The sequence below is a fragment of the Furipterus horrens genome, unplaced genomic scaffold (genome assembly GCF_987537825.1).
Source record: "Furipterus horrens unplaced genomic scaffold, mFurHor1.1.pri manual_scaffold_1, whole genome shotgun sequence".
Taxonomy (NCBI): domain Eukaryota; kingdom Metazoa; phylum Chordata; class Mammalia; order Chiroptera; family Furipteridae; genus Furipterus; species Furipterus horrens.
In genome coordinates this window covers 35219890-35245066 of record NW_028327171.1, presented here as the reverse complement: position 1 = coordinate 35245066, position 25177 = coordinate 35219890, and the positions used below count along the sequence as shown (strand labels likewise).

Sequence of the window (25177 nt, the reverse complement as noted above, 5' to 3'; positions counted from 1 at the left end):
CCAAGGTGCCTTCTTTGAGGAGGACTGAGGTATCATTGTCATATGTACACTGTTTCTTGTATCTTGTATCTTCTTCAATCAATGTCTCTATTTTTCAATAGTATGTGGCTGGATACTTTCTGGACAGACCTCATATCTATATCGTGTGTGTGTGTGTGTGTGTGTGTACACACATGTAAACACACATATGAAAAGTGTTTTCCTATGAGGTTAAACTTGAATTTGTTTCTCCCTCTTGCCACCAAGTAAACTTTCTGGTACTTGTTTATCATTCTCTCAGGGTTAAACTCAGTGAACCTAACAGTAGGACTAAAGGTCTGTTGACAAAGGTCTGGGAGGAGGGGAGGAAAATTCACTCCCATCTCATTTACCTCCTCAGGCCCACTCCAAATGCCTGTTAGAACCCCAGCTTTACAGAGGACAAATTCGGATCAGGGATGTTGACTGGCCTGCCCAAGAGCTCATAAGATCTTCTAGGCTGCATGACCAAACACACTTAAACAGTCTTGCATGGCTATCTGGTCTCTTCTTACTTCCAAAGTCTGTCACTCTTCTGCTCTACAGGAGAACATCTCCTAGGTGGGGAGAGAAGAGGGCTGCAGCCATTGGAGTGGGGGCATGGCCGGGTTCAACCTTCCAACAGGGGTGCCTGCACAAGCTGGGGTAGGGGAGGTCAAGCTCAGAACTACTTTCTCACAAAACCTGATGTTTTCATTTTCACACTGCTTCTGCTTTTCTCTTTAAAATGCATATTACTATTTAACACATTTCTTTAAAATTAGTGTCAGGACACCAATTCTGGAAGCTGTGCTCAGAAAGAGTCATTGTGCTTCCTGCTCACTGATGTCTTCTCCTTTCTGAGCTCATCTCAGTTTCCACTTTTCTCAGAAGAGATAGAAGTCCTCACACCATCCAGGACAGCTGATCACGGCTCCCAGAAGGACTGAGCAGTAACCCAACCCTCTAGTCGCAGTAGCCCCAAGAGCTGGTATGGGGGCTGTGTCAGTCTCTGCCCTCATCTCCATCTCCATCACACCCACCCAACCATCACAAAAAAGTGAATCTATTGAAACACATAGTGTTTGGCATGCAACTGCATCCACTAGCTAAATGCTCTAGCCACCAGCCACTGTGCTATTTCCATCAAAAACCACACAAGCCACTTCCCTCCTGAAAGGCTGCAGCCACCTCTGCCCACAGTGCCATAGCTTTGTCACCTTTAAGGTTTTCATCCTATCTGAAATGCGTTGGTGGTATCTTCAGGTATTGGCAGTTATTATCTGCACTCTAAAATGAAATACCCTTGGTCCTGGTTTTTGCCTTTTGTCCCAGCATAGTTATTAATGGCACCCTCTTTTACTATCAAAAGCAATCCAGTTTGGGAGATGAATTATTTGGTCACCCTCTGCATTGAGTACATACTGTGGGCCAGCCCTAAGACAGATCCTAAGGGTGCAACAATGCATAAAACAAGAACCCTCATTTCTAGGAGTTCACAAACACAGGAACTTTATCTCTGGTCCATACAGGGACCTCTGAGCAAGTGTTATCTTAGGTGGCTCATTCCAGCCTTTCTTTTTCTTCTTGGTGCCCTCAGTCCTAGTTAATGAGTGTCATGGTGGCATTCTCTCAGCACCTTGGCTGCCAAGCCTTTCTCCCACAGTGTCTCACAAGAAACCATGTGCCCCTTTCGAGCCCTTTGTGAATACATATTACCTTTCAGTGTCTCATGGGGACATTCCTGTGTGGCCCTTTCATGTCCTACCTCAACCCATACGCCATCCATTACCTACACAGATGTTCTTACATGTTCCATGAATGTCCCTTGTGAACAATATCAGGTGCCCCTTCAGTGTCCATTGGACAAGTGTCTTCCTTTTCTCTTGTGCGGTTGCTAATATGTACCTATCCATGTCCCATGGAGATATCCCTATGCATTCTTCTAGTGTTGCATGTGGACCAATGTACCCCTTCAGTAATGCAGACTCTACTCAACCTGAAGGCTGCAGGCCCTGCAGGGTTACAGAGGAGCAAAGGGGCCTTGGATGCAAATGTGTGCAGAGTAAGTGTCATGGATGTTTAAAAAGAGTTCCTCTTATTTAAAAAGATTCTGCCTTAGGGCCACTTGATAAAGATTCCCATGCTTTGTTCTAGACCTTCTGAACTTGAATTATTAGAAGCAAGTCGAAGAATTTTCATTTTAAACAAGGTCCATGGTGCTATGGTATGAATGTTTGTGTCCCCTCAAAATTCACATATTGAAACCTAATACTCAGTGTGATAATATTAAGAGGTGAGGCCTTTGGAAGGTGATTGGGTCATGAAGGCAGAGTCCTCGTAAGTGCGATCAGTACCTTTATAGAATAGATTAAAGAGAGTTCTCTTCTTAAGTGGGGGCAACCACAGAGCACCCACTGTTAGGGCAATGCCAGAATAGTCATGGAGGTGACACCCACATGACCCAGGTACAGAGCTCCTACAGAGGCAGGAACACCCATGGGGTCAGAGTTCATCAGAGCCTTGGCTCCTCAGCTTCTGCCCCAGTGGGCATAGAAGATACTGGACCTTAATTGGTGTTTTAATAGGATAACTTGGTTGTGCAGCTTGGATTGAGAATCACCAGTTTGGCTCTCCTCTCTTCTATTCTCTCTCCTCTCTGTGAAATATCTTCTTTTCTTTCACCTTCATTACCTGATCACCTCCTAAAGACCCTGTCTTCAAATGCCATCATCTAGGGGGTTGGGATGTTAACAGATGAATTGGGGTGATGACATAAACATTCAGACCTCAGAAATTACTTTGAGGCGAGCAGCCTTAAGGTTAAACCAACTTGTGAAAGATGTTGAAAAAAAAAAGAACCTGAGTGGAGGACATTGAATTTCCAGGATCAAGAACTAAGAATGCCTGTCCCATATCTTGTCTAGATGTACTGATATGTGAGCTGCAAACTTCCCTGTTGTTTGAAGTGGGCATTTATCTTTGGTTGTCTGGCCAACACACAACCTCTTCCCTATGTTAGGAGTGCCCCACTTTATGTATATCCCACTTCCCATTAGAGAAGCTGAAAATATCAGGTACTCACCTTCCCACTGTCCATTGAAGTTGGGGTTTGACATGATCTAGGCTCCACCAAGCAGATGCATAAACATGTGCAAAAAACAGAATCTTGTGATGGATCATGAAGTGTCATGAGGCAGAGGCTGAGCATTTCTGTCCTGTGGATTTTGCCCACAGACCACTGTGTTCAGTTTTCAGAAACACTGGTTCCAGTAATAGCATCTGACATCTCATGTAGATGGCTCCTGTAGTTGTGTGACCTGTGGTGATAGCAGTTATATTGTTACCAGAATGACTATGTGGATAGATTTTGATGTTGTTCGTGGTATTGGGTAGCTCCAAATCTGTTTCCAGTGACTGCCACCAAGATTCTAACTACTCAATATCCTTTTATAATAAATTGATTTTTCTGTTTTAATTTGTCTGAATTTACTTCAGTTGCTTCACATTCAAGACTCCATTGGAATTTTACTCTTTTCAGCTGTTAATTGCAGCTGAAAGTATCCTGAATGATTCTAGGCTCTATCAGCTATCTGTTGCCACAATAATTCCCTGTAGGCAACAATTCAGTAGATTTAAATAAGCATTTATTCTTGCTCACTTGTCCAAGAATCAGCTGACCTAGGCTCTCTTCAGTTGACCTTGGCTCTAAAATGTAGATTGAATTTAGCTCAGCTCCATGAAGCTGTCATCCTTCTTGGACTACCTAGAGCTTGTCTTCTTAAAGAAATGATGGCAGTCAAGAGGGCAGGACCAACTGTGCAATTATAATTCAAGCTTTCTCATGTTAGGTCCACTAATATCCCAATGGTCAAGTTATAGAACCAAGTGCACCCTCAGTAAAGGAGTGAAATACACTCTCTAGTGAGATGAACTATGAAGCACATGGCAAAGCACATGAACAGAGGGAGGATGAGAAATTGGAAACAATAATGAAATCTACTGCATCCACCTATATCCCGTCCTTATTTTCGCCCCCAAACCAAAGTGTTAGTTAATGCCTGGTGATGGTGTAGTAGTTTCTATCTTATAGCTATGAATTCTTGTCAGAAGAAATCTTGGACACATTGCCCTCAGGTAAAGAAATGAATTTCTATTAACTCTATATGACCAAGTAACGACACAATAGAGTCATAAAATGATTGGGCTACTAGGGGTCTTAAGCACTCCTTAGTAAATCTATTGCTTGGTAAATAAGGAAACTAAAGCAGCAAAATGCAAATGTCTCGGTCAAAGTTGTACCCCTAAAAAAAGCAGAACAAATAAACATCAACATATTATAGATACACATCCACATAACAATAGAATGAACATCTATTGACTCCCAGATAAGTAAATATCCGTGACACTTTGCTTTTTTACCTACACTACAATGAAGCAGAAAGTTTTCTTTACTCATCTAATCAGTTATTCCTTTTCACCCATAACACAATAGATATAAGATTGGATATGTGTTTGAACACCTCTGCTCATCCATCCATCCTCCACTACTCAAAGGAATGATTATTAGGCTAGAAATCCAATAGTTATCAGGACAACTGAAGATTCAGAATGAAGGTGGCAAACTGCCACCAGGTGAATCTTCTAAAGGAATACAAGGGATTTGTCCCCTATTTACAAATGCTTTGGAAATCACAGGGGTTTTTTGTTTGTTTATTTGTGTGTGTGTGTGTGTGTGTGTGTGTGTGTGAACATGCTGCTTATTACTCACAATACAGGGGAGTGCACCAATGGTGATGGGTCAGTGTAAGAGACACTGCACCTCTTCTATTCTGAGATTCATTTTAAGGAGTCCCAGACAAAGGAGGCACGTGTCCTATGCATGACTCTAAGCTACATTACCTCAGTGTGTGCGTACAGAAAGAAAAGGTCAAGAAGCAGTCACAGGACATGAAGCTGCTCTTGAAAGGAGATAAGAAGAGAGTTACAATCCATTTCCAAAACAGCACACATTCCTTCTGGCCAGCTCTCATTGCAGGTGGTAGGAGAGTCATGTATTGACCTCACACTCCACCCCAACATTGCTCTTCCACCTCACATCCTTCATATCAATTTTTCTGGTAGGTGACCTGTGCAGTGAGCATGTTGGCCCTTTGCATCCACATACCACAGATACAATAAAGGCTCCACCCTAAAACTAAAAGTGCATACAAAAGCCAAAGAGATCCAGGAGGAGGGAACACTACCAATAATCTGTAGCAGTCAGTCCATAATATTCTTGTCCAAGGTTGCTGGCATCTACACCATGGGTTACACAGTTTCATTTGCAGTCCTGTTTCAGCATTCAGTACATAGGGGTATGGACTGTTGTACATCTACCTGTAATGCTGACAGCCACCAAATGCCACCCCAAACTGCATATGTGAGCTATGGCTTGTTGTAGTTAATCTGCTCTCTCATGATGAAAAACATCTTCTCATGTGTCCGTTTGAAGAAGGGGTCAGAAGCCTTCCAGCCTTGCAGCCAGTCTCAGCATGTATGGCTCACAAGGTGAATCCACCATGGTAGGTCAACAGAGGTCACATTAGGGAAATCCGTGCAAACCCATCAGTGTGAGCAGTTGTTGACAGCAGCCAGCATTTCTGCCCTTTGGGGGAAGGTGCTGTTTCCACAGAATCTAACCAGACAACCCCCAAGGATTTGACAGAGAAATCAATAAGGTAATAGTATACATTCTATGAAAACAGAAAGAACACAAAGGTTAAACCAGTTTCTGAGTCTGTAAGAGTGTCAGATGAGACTCCCAAATATAACACCTTTGCTGGAATGAAATTAAGCAGTGACAGTTTTTTACATCCTATTTAACTGTAGTTTAAATGTCTCTGGTGTTATCATCAAATGCTCGGGCAAGTTCTGTATGATTGATACTGCATCAGTAGTTCTCAATAAATCCAAATCAAAGGATGAAGGAAAAATGAAACAATAGTGTGAAAGAAAACTGGAGAAATTCAGGATCCAGTCTAATTCATAGGTGATAAATAAAATTTTACAGACAATTGACTGGATTATAGTCTACTTTCCATAATTGTGTATAATAGATTTTATTGTAATATAATTTTCCCCTAAAATTGCCCTCATTTTTATCAAAGAACCAAATTAAGACCAATTTATTCACTGTATTAAGTCCAGTTTCAATTTGGCCTGATTATTTGCATAAATACAACAGGAATAGCAATTGGTCATATAGGCTTTCTTAATTCCACTTTGCTGGAATATTACAAAGAATTCCTAGATTGAGCTTTAATTAGCCACTCAGGGCTGGGAAGCCAAGCCACACAGCTGCTATCAGACTTAGCCTGCAATACCTGTAGATTTGGGTGAGTTTCTCAAGCTCTGAGGTCTCCAAAATGTCTTAAGGTTCTTCCCATGACATCTTTCAGAAAAGTAACCTTCACTCCTTATCTGGAAAGACTACCATGAACCATGTGACCAAGTAAGGTAACTGGCCATTTCTCCAAGTGGCTTTTACTGACGTCAAAGTCAATTTTAATTCCTTACAGATTTCCGATGACATCCAGAGTCCAGACAAGATTCCTTTGATCATGAGATTCCAGACAAAGACTTAGTTGATAAAATCACAATCGGAAATTGGCTTTATGCATCCTGTTATGAATAAATGAAATTCCTATTTATGCAAACATATTGCTACAAAAAAATAATACTTGTTAAGAACTTCCAAATTCCAGAGGGATCAGGCAGGGAGAAAAATATAAGTGCTTCAATATTGCTTATAAAATTATACTTTATCAACTTGCTTTAAGAAACAGTTTTATGTTTGAAAAATAAATGATTAAAAATTGGCAGTATTTTTTCAACAAAAGGTTATAAAAACTACAATTATTTTTACTTTATTATGCCCCATAATCAATTTATCTTTATCCTAAATATTTGCAAGCACCTCTAAAAATCCAGTCATTTCACAGAGCTCCAGCAATCTTCACTCAGTTCAAAGGTATGATCCAAAAATCCACTCTCAGAAATATGTAATCCAAAACAAGTCAGAGTCCTCTCCATGAACCCCTCTGAAGACACAATATATTTTTGTAAATGCATTAGAGCAAAACAATGACTGTTTATAAATGACAAGACTTAAAATGACATGGTTACAGAGTTGAATATAATGCAATTGACAAAGGAATTTGCTTTCCTGCAACAACATTTTAAGATAACAACTAAAATTACAAATGAAAGTAAATCAGAATTTAATCTCTAGAACATCTACTTTAATAATAAAAATGTATGTATATAAATAGAACATACTAATCATTTCTTTATTTAACAAAGCTTCACATGTACTTTAAGCATATTAAATGGGCCTAATTAGTTCCAAAACTTCTCTTTCATAAAAAGGGAGAACAAATATTTGAGGTATTTCAGGGTCTCAACGGAAAAACCTAAAGTCATTTCTCAATTAAAAAGTCGTTTAAAATTTAAACTTTGGTATGGCTGTCAAACAAACTCAACTAAAAGATTATAACATAAACTTTTTGTAAAATAACACATTTTTATGGTAATAACTTTAAAAGGCATTAATTAAACTTAAAACCGTTTTCACATCAAATAATTTGTCCAGACCACAAAATCCTGTTAAATTTATATGCTTTTACTTTCTTTAGGCCAATAAAGTATTACACCCTAATTATATTATCCAGAGAAAGAAAACACACTGCATGTAATACACAGATGAACACATATCACATAAAGACCATACACATGAAGACTGAACACATAAAGACTATACACATTATCTACATTATCTGACTTACTAATTTGGGTAGAGAAAGCACACAATTGTCCTCATTTGCTTGTCTTTTTTATTCTCTGCTCACAATCCCTCTGCAAGTTCCTTAGTCTTTTTTTAACTCATCCAGAAATTAGAACAATCTACTTTTAATTCTATTTCCTTAAAAATATATTGCCATAATTTACACCTTTTATTACCGAAGTCATATATTTTTTGCAACTTAAACATAAGTGATTAGTATTTTTGGATTGGCAAATTCATTAATACATTTCATAAATCTTACCCTGTTTACTAGGCCTTTAGCAAAACAACTCCAATTAGTCTAAAATGAGACCTAAGCTGCCCTTTCCAAAACAGAAACAAAAACAAAATCTAAAGCAAAGGCAAAATTTCAAGAAGGGACTAGGACTAGCCTTAGGATCTCATCTCCTTATTTTTCTCTCTAACTCAAGCTACCCTCTAACTGCCTTACTTCTGCTTCATCTGTTCTTCCTTTTCCCCCACGCAGATCCTGTGCAAGGCCCACAGGAGTGTTGGAGGCATGCCCCCAGTGCTGAAGCACCACCCCAGGATTACCCCCACTATTTCCAGGATTACCCCCTGGCCTCCCCCACCCAATCTGTTATCACATGCATGCAGTCTACTCAATGAGGGTGTTTTCCAGAATTTCCTGTTCATAACACCAATTATAACCCAGGAGCTCCAAACCCAGGAGCTGCTTAAGTGTTTGTGATATTCAAAAGCAAACAAACAAACAAACAAAAAACACCCAGTGGACTAACAGATGTGGACATGCCATTTATTATTGACATTACAGGTGAGTGCCCCGATGGTGGCGGGTCAGTCCAAGAGAGACCACCTGGAAATCACAGCTCTTATAATAAAATCCTTCTGTAAGAAAGAAATTTTAAAAAATCTTTATAGATCTTCATAGGACACTAGCAGTAGCAACAGCTTCTTCTTTTCCCCCTCTAACTAAAGGCAAATGGAATTAACCCTTTGCAAAATTAAATGAGTGAAATAATGGACTTTTTAAAGAAATTTCCACATAGGCAGGTAAGGCCCTACAGACCATGGTAAAGGATTTAGATTTTGTTTGAGGGCAAAAGGAAGATTTTGGTGAGTTTTAAGCAGTGGAGGGCCATAATCTTCTTCATATCTACTTCAAGGATTTGGCAAGTTCTTCCTGGCACAGGGGAGCAGGACTCCTCCTTCCCGGGCCTGCGCGAGGACTCATAGTATCCAGAGAAGCTGTTGGCCTTGGACTTCACATTTACAAAGGACCCCAAGGGGAACACGATGTCCTCTCCATGGACATACAATCCTTCTATTTTCTTCTATTAAAAGCGTTAATTCACTACAATTACCATTTAAAATATACCACAATTTGTAAAACCCTATGCAGACTTTTATTCACATTTTAATACATTTGGACCCTCAAAAGAGAGAGGGGGCTGGGCCTTCCCCAAATCTTATCATCTCCCCAAGCCTCCATACCCATTGCCTTCTCTGTTGACCTGACCACAAATTGGGCCTCTTCATCCTCCATAGTTCATTTTCATTTTCCTCTTTGCCGCCAAGGTCTGGAGGTTGACTTCCTTCACATTTCACATTGCTTCGGTGCTGTCTCCCATCTTTAATATGTACCATAGCTGTATTTCTATTTATGGCTTATAACAGGGATTAGTGCAGTGTCCTTTGGCCTTCTCACCTCTATCTTTGCCATTTGTCTGGTGCATTCTAGTTATCTCACTCATCCTTCTCATGATTTTAAAAATTCATTCACTCCAGGATTTAAAGAGTAACTATTTTTGAAAAGTGTGAGATTTACATAATGTCTAAAACTTTTAAGAGGAAAAAAGCCACCTTTCCAATTCACCTTGTCCAAGAGGAGCTTATATTTTAAAATCTGGCATTTTGACAGAGGCAAAAATTGCGATTTAAAAAATAGTTTATTAAATGTAAACAGTTGATTGACACATAGCTAGAAGGCCAGGGCAGAAAGTGATGATTCAGTGGTGACCACTAAGGCCTGACTGACCCAAACTTTAGGTTCCAAAGAAATTGTGTTTGCTAAAAAAAAATACAGATTTCTCAGCCCACTGTCCCACCCTGTGACTCAATGAATCTGGAATGAGTCCGGAAATGATGAACAAAAGATAGTGACCTTACAGATAACCTCTTAAGCATGTAGCTAGGGGATCCTGGGCGAGATCCTGGGCCGGATCCTGGCTCTGAGGGTAATTAACTGTGTGACCTCAGGCAGGGTAAATTAACATCCCTGAGCCATGACATAGAAACAAGCTAAGTACAGTAGTCCCTCTCTATATCGCGGTTCACTTATCGCAGCCTCACTGTATCGCTGGATTTTTAAAAATACTATATTTAATTATTTTTCGCGAATTTTTCACTATATCGCAGGTTTTTGCAGTACTGTATACGTATGTTGTTAATGTTATGTAGGTTTAAGAGTATAAAATATGTTTAAGAACATAAGTAGTGTTTATAAAAGTGTGAAAATGTTAATAAGGGAGTGGGAAAGGTTAAGAAGGAACTTGGAATGGTTTATAAGTGTGTGGGAAGGGTTTATAAAGCCTTAAAATATATATAAATACTAAAATAAATATAAGGTTCCTACTTCGTGGATTTTCACCTATCGCGGGGGGGGGGGGGTGTCTAGAATGTAACACCCGCGAAAAGTGAGGGAATACTGTATTCACTGGCTGCTGAGCTGCTGGGAGGGGATAGATGATAAAGGATGATTTTTTAAATGCAGCTAGCATCTCTGGACCAGAGCAGCCTCAGACTGTGGGCAGATCTGTGGTGTGTTCCCAGCGACAGGCTGCTAGGGCGAGATTAATGTGGGAACCTAGGATTTGGCACAGCGGGGCCGCTGCACACCTGCAGGACCCCACAAGGCCTTGAGTGACAGGGAAAGAGCTGTTTGACTTAAGCCTCACCTATTTGGGGGGCTTCAAATACTTTTCCATTGCTATGGAATACTAGAGTACTTTGGGACTGCCCCAGAATGTTGTTTCAGTTTTCAGTTTCATTGCTTTTTTCAAGAAACTGGAGAGCTCCACCCATCTTCCTGATTTGTTGGTTGCTTAACAGCTGCTGCGTGGCAGACTCTGCAAACAGCAGTCTGAACCTGAGAGGCCATGGCTGCGCTGCAGAGCCCAGGGAGCCCCAGTTCCGGACTGAACTGCGTGCTGGTTCTGATCTTTACTGTGCTTCTGCAGTCCGTCTGTGTGACCGTGACTTACATGTACTTCACCAACGAGCTGAAGCAGGTCGGTACAATGCATACGGGGCGGACAGGCTCCGTCTGCACCCTCGGGTTACTTGCCTCTTCTTTGCCTCTCTATTTGCTTCTGTTTGAAAACTTTACAGTGAAGAAAACGTTCCCTTTCTCTGCCTGCGGACCCTAACTGCTAATATGCATGGACAGTTACTGAGAATTTTATCAAGGTGTAAGTGCATGGCATTGTGTGGAAAGCTGCGGTTGCAGAACTGGCCCCGCCAGTTACTAATAGGCACAGGCCACAGTTTTTTGTCTTCAACAGTGTATGTACTTTTATATGAGCAATTGCTACTATTCACTGAGTGCTTTCTGCTAAATGTTTTCTAGGTCTTGACTCTAATTCTTGAGAGTCAGAGTAGCTGCATCAGAGCAGGACTGTGTCTTTTGCTCACCAGCACTCCTCTGAGGGCTAATACAAAAGCTCCCACATAGCTGGGTTTACTAAATACTAGTTGAATGAATAGCCAACCTTCATAAATGTGATGATATCACTAGTACACAGGGAACAGAGTAGAGACGGAACTCAAATCAAACCAGGCTCTAAAACACTAACAGTAATTGTTTTATGTTTTTGGGTGTGGCTAATTCCAGTGAGTTTTCAGGCTGATTTACAGGTAACTAGACCTGGGTTCTGCCCAGACAGGAATGCTCTCTTACAGATTGTTTCCTTATCCTCTGGCTTCAGGGCCGTTAACCAATGCCAGATTCTTCCTCACACCCTTCTTTTAAATGTCTTAAATTATTAGGTGAAAAGGTTTCACACAGACAGGTCAGGCTTTCAAAAGTTAGCAGGTAGAATAATATACATTGAATTGAAATCAGAACTGAGCCTTGAGATGTCCTCAGATTTCTCTTTTTTCCTCCAAGACATAGAGTAGAGACAGATCAGATCTTTGAAATATGTTTTGGTTTTAGGTCTGTGGTGTTTGTGTGTTGATCATCATGAGACTATAAAAGACTAGCATTCTGCCTATTCTTCCGTAGCCACAGGCATGCAATGGGGAAAGTCTGTGATATAGTGGCTGTCAGCTGAACTCACATTTTACTGTTCATCATAAAATAATTGAAAATAAAACTACCATTCTATGTTTATGGACAGTCCAGGTATGAATCCACATACACCTCACAGAGGGAAGAAAAAAAGACAGTGTCGTTTTAATTTGTGTATTTTTCAACTATATAAAACTTTTCGAACCATAAATGCAAAACTGCTGAAAATAAACCAACTCAAACTTTCGGGTTCTTATATATATTTTGAGTAATTGTATACTATCAAGAACTGTAAGCTGTAAGGAACTTGGAACACCCCCTGTTTTATAGATGAGGAGACTAGAGACCCCCAGAGAAATGACTTACTGAAATTCAAACAGGTCTTTGGAAGCAGAGCTGGGCCAAGTCTTCAGGCACCTGGGTAAATGCTCATCCATCCACTGCAGGGTGTCCTCAGGGTTATCATATTTGCACCCTGCCATGCACACTGTGCCCTGCTACATTATGATAAGGTGACATTAAATCTTCCAGCTGGCTAGAAAATGCATGGCTAACGGTCTCAGAAAAATATAAATTGCACAAAAGCCATAGTGGGGTTATCTGTTAAGCAAATGCAGTTTGTATACCCTGTGGAGTATAAATTTGGTTATTTCAGTTGATTGGAAATGAATGAAGTAGACTCTTGTTTGAATTCTAGGTAATTATGAAAATGATGGCTACATGAGATGACCAGTCAGTTATATTGGAAGGCGCATTTAGAAGAGCCTGTATATTTGTAAGAGACAAAAATGTAATTATAATCATGTCTTTAGTTCTAAGTTTGTATAAGAGGCTGGACTACTACTGCTGTGTTTATCAATTGGGAGCCAGCACGTCTAGCCTTTGTTAGTTTTGCAACATAAACAGGGTGAACCTGTCTCCCAAAACACAAGTGGACCCCTGAATCTGCTTACATTACAAGTTAGTCTAATTTTAAGACTGAATTAACCAGTTCTTTACTGAGCTGACCCATGCAATTGTCTATATATGACCAAGTTTTTTTTTTAATTCTACTATAAAAATGGAAATTTCAAATAAAGCTTAACCTCTCCCTACTTGTACATTTTTCTTGATTGCATAGCACATATGTGTACATATATGCATAGGCATGCAGAAAAATTCATTGAGAGTGCCAGAAAGGGAGGAACATTAACAGATACTGAGCATATAACATGTTCTAGATAGAAGCTTTGCAAAGTGTTACCCTATTCCATCCTCATAACAATCATATAAAGGCGTGCAAATGAAAATAGCACACACATCCTCTTGCCCACAACACGCAGGGGTGGTTAGCGAGAGAAAAGCCCCAGCCTGAGATGTACAGATTAAAACTCATACTTTGAGGTGGAAAGGATTTGGAAAGGAAGGGATGAGGTAAACACACTGCATTAATAATCATTATTCATTTTTGAAATAGCCACAGTATCCTTCTTCCCCATGTGTCCAGTTATCAGCACTAGGCAAGGGCTGTAGAAGAAATTATAAAAAATGATAATACAAGAAGCATGGGGATTAGAAATATGGTTGGGGCTTTCTTTCTGGATTTCTATTATTCAGAAGTCAATATTTAGGCATAAAAATGTCTAGAAGAAGAAACACCAAAATGTTGGCAGTTGTAATCTCTAGATTGTAGGGGCAAGGTAGGGTGCTTTTTTCCCTTTTTATTTTTCTATATTTTATAAATTTTCTACAGTGAATGTCATAAAAATATCTATGCTATCCATATATGATTTTCATACAGATTTAAAGAACATGACATTTTTATATAGTCTTAAGAGAAAACAACACAAAATTGCCCACACGTTGTCTTATCTCAACCCTGTACACAAGATAAGATCATCTACAAGTTAACTAGGAAGTGGAATTAGATGATTTAGTGGTTTTTTGCTTTTAGAAAAATATTATTTACTTTTGCATATTTTCTAGGTTGCCTGCGTATCCTCAATGTTTCTAGGCTTCATTGAATTTAAGGTAGCAACAGTGTCACATTAGCTTGTCAACCTCCCTCCCATGTATACCTAGGATGTACTTAACTTTCAAGGGTCTCCCTCCCAGACAGCAAGTCTTTGAAAAATCGCTGGCGGACATCCAGAGTAACTAACCAGCAGCTGACCCCAGCTTCTGGCCCCTGCTCCAAACCCACCCTCTCCAACTCCACTTCCTTTCTCAACTAACAGTATTTCCTGATCCCAAGCAGCTCTCAAGCCAGCCTTTTCCTGCCCTTCACCCTAGCCTCCCATGCTTGACAGCTTCCAACTGCTGTGAAGTAAGAGGTCAAATTGCTCTCTCCCTTCTGTGTTACATACATTTTTTTGCCCATCAAGTTATAGAAGTTCATGAGCCTGTTTATTTAGTTTCAACAGATCAGTGCCTGATCAAGGTACACCCATATTGATTACTCTGGGATCGTGTCAAATCAATTTGTTCTCCCTGGAACCACCCTCAGCCTTGTGTTTGAATCCAGATCTTCCTCCCTGATCCTCCCCCACAGTTTGCTAGAAAAGTTCTCATATTTCTAAAGGAAAGACTTTTCAGTTCCCACATAAATTGCAGATGTCACCACATGTCTACAATAGAAGAGTGTGGGGTAGGCAGGGGCCAAGAAATGCTGTCTAACTCCATTGCCAGTCAAGTCTCAACTCAGGTGGCCCCAGCTGTCACCTCCACTACATTGACCAGGAGAATGTTTGACTCTGGTAATTAAATAACTAATGAATGAAAATAAACATTTAAAAGTAAATGAATGTTCTATGCCAGAGGGTGCAGAAGGAACTAATTAACTCAGGTTTATACTTTTGCACTTGAGGGACCTTGATCAAATGTCCACAGGGCACTTGGATAAGTACAGAACTGCATGGGTCTGGCTGGGACCTCTCACAAGCAGTGAAGTTACTTGGATTTGGAATGATATTGTCTTTCTATAGGAAAGAGCACGTTATTCTTAAGTTTGATCCTTCCATCATACTGTGGAGTCCTTCTAGTTCAAATAGCCAATAAAATGGCCATTTTCCCATTTACTTCCCCAGAGAAAGGCAATCAAGGAGATTTGTATAAGGAAATAACATCTCCTTAGTCTCAATTGTTAAAAATGAAAACAAAACTGAAGAAAATAAACCTTTGACCTTGAGTGAACTTCCTGTTTTTCTTGTAAGATTAACCAGTAATCAGACTTCTGCTCTGGATGGTTAGGGAGATATGTGTGCGTGTGTGAGTATGTGTGCTTGCATACATGTGTGTAGAGGGCACGTGTGTTTACATCAAGCAAGGACTTTGCTGACAACAATGATATGGCCATTTTAAGTGTTTATTCTCAAGCAGGATGAGATAGTAAAACTTCAAGTGGTGTTTCAAATCTCTGCAGGTAAACAGATCCCTAGTTAGTGTGGATATTGAGTGAGGCAGCATTCAGATTTTTAGTGGCAGTGTGATCTAGGCCCTGTCATCCAAGAGAAGCAGAAATCACAACGATAACTGGTCTACTCGGCCAGAGCTCAGACCAAGTAGCAGAACATTGCCTGAACCCTGAATGGTTTGGCTAATTTTTCATTTAGCATCCTTAAATTTAAACAGACTCTACTGCCTACTTTGTACTTGGGTTGGTTTCTAGCTTTACAACGGGATCCACACTATGTTAGAACTGGAAGGGACCTCAATGATCACCACGGTTCAAAACTCAAAGAACAGACACAGAAGAGATGCAGCTATTTGTTGAGGGACACACAGCTGATTAATGGCAGGGGCCGTCAAGAGCACTGTGACTCAGAATGCCTGGCCCACACCTGTAACATTTCCACCATATCCAACTGCTTACTTTTATTCAAAGGACAAAGGACAGCATGCTGACTTTAATTTTAGCCATCAGCTTATCCCGGGTACCAAGACGGCTCTGAATCGGTCATCAGTTTCTGTAGTTTTAACTTCTAAATTAACAAATATAAAAAGCACCTGTGAATAATATTGTGTTATATTCCATCTCATCCTAGGTGCAGGACAAGTTTTCCAAAAGTGCCATTGCTTGCTTTTTGAAGGATGATGATGGCCTCTGGGACCCCTATGATGATGAAAATATGAACAGCCCCTGCTGGCAAGTAAAGTGGCAACTACGTCATTTCATTAGAAAGGTAGGTGATCTATCAGATGACTTCACCAGCCAGCACGGAAGGTCAATCAGAGGAGAAAGAATATTTAAGATCATCACGTCTAGACTCCTCATTTTGCAAAAGGAGAAGCTGAGGCCCAGAGTGGTTAAGTGATTTTTCTCTAAAGTCAGAGAACTAGAAAACTGTGGAACAACATCAAACAGTGGGCCCTAGTTGACTCCTGGTCTAGGGTTTATGCCTCTACTCCAGACAGCCTCCCCATCTAGTTGAATGTTTTTATCTTACTTGTGGAAACTGAGGCCCAGACAGAGCAATATGCTCAAGGTCACACAACCATAAAGGTTGTGTGTGCTTTTTTTTATGCTGAAGGCAAAAGAGGCCAAATAATGGTATTCTATATTTTTCTCACATGTTGATATCTGAAAACATATATTTACTTCTATACATATAGAAACGAAGAAAGAGGAAAGGAAGAGAGAAGAAAGAGATACTTTGAGAAACGGAAGGTGGTAACATCTCAATTTATAGTTATTAAATGACAGGTTAGAGTATTACCTGTTATGGAAGCTGCTTAAACAGAATCTCTAGCAGGAACGTGATGTTAGCTCACAGTTTATTTCACTAAATATGATTATATAATTTTGCTTTCGCCAATGTGACATGTCAAATCAAGTTCCTTATCTAGGGCTTTTCGCTCTTTATAAGATAGTAATTAGTAATATTTATCTTCTGCCTACTCAGAAAAGTCAGATGACAACACAGATATGAAAATACTCTGTAAAGCAGAAAGCACCGTGATTGTTTTTAAAAAGTACCAGGGACATTCCTGGCATAGGAGGAGGATGCGTTTTAATGACAGGATCTCAAGTCCATTGTTTGGTGCTCAGTCTGGCTTTTCATAGAATCAGTGTTTTGTTGGTGGTTTGGGATCGAATTTATTAACCCAAACAGTCCTCACCATAGAGCCCAGACATCATCCATGATGCTATTTCTACAAGAAATCAAATTAGGCTTCCACCTGAGAGTCCTGGAAACCCCTGTGCTGTGTGACCACCCTGGAGGTGTGGCTGGGGCAGGGCTCCCGCTGCGCACATGCTGCACTGAAGCAACTGTGACTTTATCACCCCAAGTGACAAGGACCAGGAAAGGCCCCTGGTTGGGGAAGGGTCCTGAGGAATTTAGGAATGGGACTCCACAGCCCCTGGGGTTAAGGGGTTGGCAAACCCACAGCTTTGGGAATTGAGGCAGGAGGGGGGAACTGGATGCTGGAGCTGGGAGTGGGAAGATAAGAGAAGTGGCAGGGATGGATTTATGTATCTCTTTCCTGCTATTCTCCCTCTCTCTCCCATTCCCACATCCTGCCACTCACTAGAATAGAGAAGCTGCCAGGAGAGGACACAGAGTAGGGGTGAGAGTGTGGGGGGAAAGGAGTTTCCCTTTTATTCCAGGCATTATTAATTAAACAGACAATTTCCAGTAAACATCCTACAACCATTGTATATATTATTTCCCTTAATTTTCACAAAGCTGTGTGAAGAACTCATTTTCTTCTTCTCCTTCTCCTTCTCCTTCTTCTCCTTCTTCTTGTTCTTTTAAATAGATGAAGTTCGCATTTACATCAGTTAAATGACTTGAGAAAAGGTTTCCCAGAGCTAGTAATGAACAATTTTGAATCAGGTCATCTGGCCATACTATAATTATTGTGGTATGCTACTCCTCCTTCTTCCTTCCTTTCTGTCCCAGAATGAGAGATGAGAGAGAGAGAGAGAGAGAGAGAGAGAGAGAGAGAGAGAGAGAGAGAGAATATTCTGAGGCCACCTCTTGCTTTCCCTTCTGATACACCAGTGCCACCGGACCATAGGCAGTCCACCCATTATCTGGAGTCAGGGATTAATGCAGATAGAAAAGCAGGGAGCTTCTGATTTGAGATGGGAGTACAGAGGAGGGGAGTTTTGGGTAGTTGCAAAATTAACAAGAGTGACAGGAAAGGAGGGCAGTAATGGGCAAAGTCTCTGGGGATGACAGGACGGAATGTAGGAGAATTAGGAAGCTATGAATGAGCCAAGACAGGGTCTTCATAGTTCATTGAAAGTCTTAGTTTTTATTCTTTCTTGCTGCTTTTTTCCACTAGTTAGTACAAAGAGGATACTACTAGATTTTTAGTAAAGGTATGGGAACTTAGTAAAATACATTTAAGAATGCTCAGCCACATTCTCAGAAATGAGAGAATGACATGATATGGCCAGGCCACACCTCACCTTGGGCTGTGTATGTCTCTGGGCATCCAGAGAGCGGGAAAGTGTGCCTTACACCATAAACCTTGGGTCTGTCCAATAATTTAAGACCCCTGGACTCTATTACACAGATGACATGGGCATACATATGCATGCATGCACACACACATACACTCCACATAGAGAAAGTGTGGTGACATGTCTGCCACATCCATCAGCCTCAAGGAGGTCTAGGGAAGATTAGGCCGACCTAACTTTAGCAGATGGCTCCTTCCTCCTATGCTGCTCCAGGTGGGGACTTTCAAAGACATTACCCAGAAACAGAACCTTCCCAGACAGAGGTCCACTCCCGATCAGCCTGTGGGGATGGCTGCCTCTGTATTGACCCCAGCTCACACCCTACCTCGCACAAAGTCTATGCTTGAGCAACTTAAAGCTTCCTAGGTTGGTATGCTATGTGGAAATCTGTTAGGCATCAGCAAAAAGGGCTGTAGACATTTTATAGTCAGTTTAAATTTTTTAGGGAAATTAACAACCTTTATTCAATACTATTTACAGATGATTTTGAGAACCTATGAGGAAACCATGTCTACAGTTCCAGGTAGTATTTTTGTTGTTGTTGTTATATTAACTTTCTACTATTAACTTTCAACTTCATGGCAGGGTGAACGACTCTCTGTCCTCTTTCACTCTGCTCCCATCCACACATCCCACCTTGGATCTGCTGCTCGGTGTTTCAAGCTACTTGATTTTATTTCCTTTTTTGCATTGGCAGTTGAGAAGCTCAGAACCAAATCTGCAGCCCACTTATGGCCCACCTTTATTTCAGCTGAATATTATTTTTCCAACATGGATTTTCCTTTCACCTCAATTTCCTCAGTCACTTTTTTAACCTTCTAATGTGCTGTAAATAAGCCATCTAAATGCTTTCTAGAACATGGCCAGAAGTAAGATAAATAAGGGCCCCGAAATTATCCATCTTGTCTGCTTCTGACCACCACAGGCCACATGCCTTGCTTTATGCAGAAACCCCTTCCTCCCTCACCCCTTTCCCAACAATCTATCTACCTGCCCACAGTTCTCATCCTGTGGTCCCCATGCCAGAATCATCTTCCTGTTCGTGACCCACACCCCCTTCAGTGCTATTGCCCAGTCTGGCTTTCTGGGGCCGCCATCTGGCTTCTTTCACTTCTAGCTTTTTACAAAACTGGCTCCTTTTCATCCTCCTCCCTCATCAACTAATTGACAGACCTTCCTGGTCATCTTTCTAAGTTCCCCAACATCCTGTTATTTCTATTATACTTCCCTTGTTTATTTCCTTTCATTTTTATACCTTTTTTAAATCTGTGTTTTGTCTGATTCCTTCCTAGATTAGACAGCCACAGAGATGGAGGACGTATCTGTTTCTGTCACCTCTCTATACCTAGCACCTAACCCTGTACCTCAAACCTAATAGGTCCCCCACCCTTATCAGTACTGTCTTCTGCAGGTGTGTATTTTGATTAAGATACAATTTTCATAATATAAAATTAACCATTTAAAGAGCACAATTCAGTGGCAGTTAGTGCATTTCCAATGCGCCAATACCATCTGTCTCTCTACAGAGAAGGTTCTTAATACATATTTTCTATTTAATAAATACATAAATAAAATTACAGAATTAAATTTACCACTTCTTTGTATTTGGCTCACTATAGCCCCATTTTCCCCTACTAATGGTCATACAAACCTAAGTACATACACTGGAGACTTTCAGTTCTGGCGCACACCAACCCAGCAGAGAGGACAAGACCTTGTCTCAGGGTCTAAGCATCTTTTCTGATCACTTCCCTGAAGGCAAAAGTGGTAAGAGTATTAAGCACTCCACCTCTTCTGATGAGATACACCAGATCTGTGATCTACAGTAGATGTAGGTGTTATTTTCAGTGTTGGGAGAAATTTTATCTTTTTTACTCATCCCAATAAGGTGTAGAAATCTTGTGCCTCTCAGCATACCAGAATGTATCCGTGACACCCAAATATACATATTTACAAGTTTCTTTTCTCGGAGGTGTTTGCTATAGACAGTTGAACATTTCCTATCTTTAGAACGTGCTTTTCAAATTTTGGCTTTCCCATATCCTTGCCATGACTTCTAATGCAAGATATTTGTAATTGGATTCTGTTATTCAATACTTAAAAACAAAGTGTTAAGGTCTAGGGATAGGCAGGACATTATGAATTATTTAACAATGGAGTTTACAAATAAATGGACACATCAACCTTGAAAGCTGAGCACCCTGAGAACAATATGTAATTGACTATGCATCCTCATGCCATGTTTGGTCTTCAGTCCATAAATATGTCCAATCATCCTGAACAGGTAACAATCGAGAAGAGATTCTCATTTCCCACTCATTTTACCCCCTATGGAATTTTATCACCCCGTCTTAGTCCCTCTACTACTAGCCTAGTTTAATGCCTACTGTTCTCAGTTCTGGCATCACAGTCTGCTAACTTGCTAGTCTCTAGCCCTCTCACCTTCTATCCATCAAACCTTATCTGATAGATAGGCCTAAAGCACAAAACATATCTCTTCACTTCCCTGACCAAAACCTTTCAGAGTCTTCCCATACCCTATAAAACCCAAATCTCTTAGCCTAGCATTCAAACCCTCAATACTTCAGCTCATCATTCAAACCTGAAATGAACTCCTGTCCTGCCAGTGTCCCAGGAATGCTTTGTGCAGCTTGCTGTGGGCCTTTTCCTATCCTGGTTGGCCCAAAGCCCACCCATCCTCACCCTGTTAAGATAATTATCCTCACACCTCAAAGATTTTCTTGCACTTGTTTGTTTATAATTCTTTTGTTTTGTCCCTGAAACAGTGCCTGTCTTAGATGTGATGGGCACTTTGGTTTGTCGGAGTAAGTGAATAAAAGAGTTTTAGCACAAATTCTCCCGACCTCAGCTTTCCAATAAATAGGAATCTTTCCCACCTCTCAAGAGCCATCCCCCTTTATTTCAATTTCTAATGGGTGAAATTTCACTTTCTAATCCATATCTTCCCGAAAAGACTGTTTATGTCCTCTGAGGGCTCAGTCAGTGTAATAAGCAATTACTCTTGGCTGCCCCCACAGGACAGAGTGCAGTGCCTTGTTCCTGGTAATATTTGCTTGATAAAAGAATGCAATAATGCAATTTATTTTAAAAACCAAATACACTTCGGAAGTTTGAGTAGATTTTTCGAACGAGTATTTGTTGAATCTGTATTTTTTAAGGCTGCTCCAAAGTACTTTGATGGTGGTCAGGAAGTTGTTTGTTATGATCTAATGAATCAGCAATTTATAAACTCATGTTCTCATTATTGTGAACACTATGTCAATTCACGTTCCTTTCGGAAGGTGGGGGGGAATTACGGTTGGATACCAGCTTGTGGCACATATGAACAATTTATCACTGCTACTCCTTTAGAATCACTAGTAGCTGACAAAGAGGGAAAAATAGAGGTTATGAAACTGGGATCATTCTGTTTCCATATGCAACTCAACATAGAAATTTATCAATACCTGGTTATTCATGCACTTTATTTATTTATTTTTAGAGAGAGGGGAAGAGAGTGAGAAAGAGAGGGAGAGAAATGTTGATGTGAGAAAGAAACATCGATTATTGCCTCTCTTATGCGCCCCGACTGGGGACGGAACCCGAAACTCAGGCATGTGCTCTGACCAGGAATCGAACTGGCGACCTTTTGCTTTGTGGAACAATGTTCCAACCAACTGAGCCACACCAGCCAAGACTATTTGTGCACTTTAAATGACTCAGCAAGCTTATTGCAGGTCCACAGATTTTTGTTTGTTTGTTTGTTTGGATATTTTTGGAAAAGCGCCATGATCTTTACTTTGTTATATTTGCAAAGTAATTTGTAATCACTTCTGAGATGCTAATAAGTTATAAACCAAATTACTGCTTATTCTTCTCATCTAAAGTACTTTTCAAATTAAACATAAATTGAAGTAGAGTGATCATCATACTAAAATATAAGCTGTTTTTTATGAAATCATATAATCAACTTTGGAAGCCCTGTGTGCTCACAATGTCTGATTATAACAGCAATGTGATATTTGAGTGGTAGTTGGACAAGTGCTGATGATTCTTTGTCATTTCTCTTTTTTAGAAAGACAACAAAACAGTCCTCAGCTAGTGAGAGGAAGAGGAGTTCACAGAGTAGCGGCTCACATAACGGGGGCCAAACAGAGAAGAAGCACATCCCCAGTTCCAAGTAAGAGAAACAACGAATATATGGTATAAAGAAAGACAATGGACAAATTTATTCCCACTAATTTATTCTTTCCACTTGTACCTGAAGTGTATATATAACTATCTACAAAATGCTCAGGACTAATCAGGTCTCAGATGACTCTTTTCCTAAGCAAGATTACAAGACAAATAGCTCAATTACTGCTGTGACAACACTGGCCCCAGGAAAAGTATAAAGTGGGAAAACTTTGTCTCTGTGTTTCCCATGTCCTCATTTTTCCTTTTTCCTTCTTTAAAGTAATTTTTCTTTCTCATTTTTATCAAATCTCCTTCCTCTTCAAAGTTCTAAATCAGTCATTTAGTTTCACCATGAGTCACTAAGCACTCCTTGTGACATTTATATAGGTTGAACCATAGGAAGTTGCCAATATTTGACTAATTATTACTTACAGAATTTCAGTTTCACATAGTTTATCCAAATGTGTTAAACCTACTTTTTAATGTAGAGCAGGTGTCCACAGAGTGCTGCAGTTAAGTGCATGGGGCTTACATTTGAAATACCCACGTTGGAATCCCAGCTCCTCCTTACCTAGACGTATGATTTGAGCAAATTACTTAACCTAATCAAGCTTCAGTTTCTTATACAAAATACAGATAACCTTTAACTCACAAAACAGTAGAGATTAGCACACACAAAATGCATGGTATATTTTAAGTACTTACTAAGTCAGCACTTTTATTACTGTGAAAGGTTTTGTCCCAAGTTAAAGAAATTTCAGGCATCAGTTAACAGATGAAAAAGTTATTGGGGTGTTTGGGGGGGGTTGTTGTTTTGAATATGTCTAGGCGTTTGCCCTCCTGATATTTCAGAACTCATTTTTTATAAATGAGTAATATGTTCTGCTTATGAGTGATATCATTATTGAGACATTACTGTTTGCTACTTATCAACAAATATGATAGTTATTTTAAACTCTTGAAAAACTAAATTTTGTTTCAATCATGGAGGTAAGCCCAGAGTTTAAATAAATATATTTTGTTAGGGCCCTTTTTCATTCAGTCTTTAGGACTTAAAGATCCAAGGATCTGAAGATCTTTAAATCAGAGATCTCTTTGCTAAACCTTGTGCTCTGTCATATTGGGGACTAGAGATGCCTTCTGTTTGGATGGTGCCTTTGATGGCTGAGAAAGACCAAGTCAGGAATCCAAAGAGATCCAAAGAAATAGCAAGGAGTTCTGAGCTCTAGGCTTAAGGAAGTAGATATGTTTCTTTCATTTTCCTTACATGCTCTTCATTTGAGCTCACAGTGCAGCAAGGGAGGCAGGGGTTCAGGAGAGTTCTGCCCAAGAGTGAAGAGTACCATCTGAATGGACCATGCCCCACACTACTGTTTACAGAGATAAGTGCAGCAGGTGTGGCATAACTGGTGAACAAGGTACAGAAAAATAAGGAACTCTCCCAACAGGTCCCAACAACACAGAAGCCCTCAGATTTCTATATGACCAGAATTTCAAATCCTTGTAAATTTTGAGACACAAGAAGTGTTATATTTGATTGAAATCCTTTGCAACACCAACCAAAAAAATAGGCTAGCCACAGCTATTAGACATGTCTTGTTTTGCTCCAAACTCCCATTTGTTAACTTTTTTCTCTCTAACTTTCATCCAGACTCCAAGAATGAAAATGTTTTGGGCCATAAAATAACCTCCTGGGAGTCATCAAGAAAAGGACATTCATTCTTGAATAATTTGCACCTGAGAAATGGAGAGCTAATTATCCACCAAACGGGGCTTTATTATATCTATTCCCAAACATACTTTCGATTTCAGGAACCTGAGGATGTTTCAACAGTACAAAACAGAAAGAAAAACAAACAAATGGTGCAGTATATTTACAAATCCACAGCCTACCCTGACCCTGTACTGCTGATGAAAAGTGCTAGAAATAGTTGTTGGTCTAAAGATTCAGAATATGGACTCTATTCCATCTATCAAGGTGGAATATTTGAGCTTCAAGAAAATGACAGAATTTTTGTATCTGTAACTAATGAGCAATTGATAGACATGGACCAAGAAGCCAGTTTTTTCGGGGCCTTTTTAATTGGCTAGATGATCTGCAAAGAAAAAAAACAAAAAACAGTGCTCTCAAAGTGACCCTTCACTTCAGGATGATATTCTACCATATCTGACAAAGTAAGGCAGCCTGAGCAAAGAAGCCACAATGAGAAGACTCTGCAACACATGTGTTTTTAATAATCTCTGAGAAGTGATTGACTTATTACAAAAAAAGTGAAATTGCTAAAAGACATTTTAGCATTCTACCTGATATCAGTTTGCTAAGAGAAATCTAGAAGATCCTCAGTTTTCAAACATGTGTAGCAATTAACATCTGTCTTTATCATCTACTCCTGAGAAGAATCTAGAAGAAAGACATTAGGTTCTCTTATATCCACTGCCTAAGAATTGCACTGTA

General features: G+C 40.0%; 1 protein-coding gene across 1 annotated transcript; it reads left to right on the top strand.

Moving 5' to 3' along the window:
* The first annotated feature begins 10928 nt into the window (after positions 1–10928).
* TNFSF10 (TNF superfamily member 10) lies at positions 10929–24813 on the top strand. Its single transcript, XM_090273985.1, has 5 exons — positions 10929–11094; positions 16118–16255; positions 19027–19069; positions 22622–22726; positions 24374–24813. The coding sequence occupies exons 1-5, from the start codon at positions 10963–10965 to the stop codon at positions 24811–24813; spliced, it is 858 nt and encodes a 285-aa protein (XP_090130111.1). The 5' UTR covers positions 10929–10962.
* Positions 24814–25177: the final 364 nt, after the last annotated feature.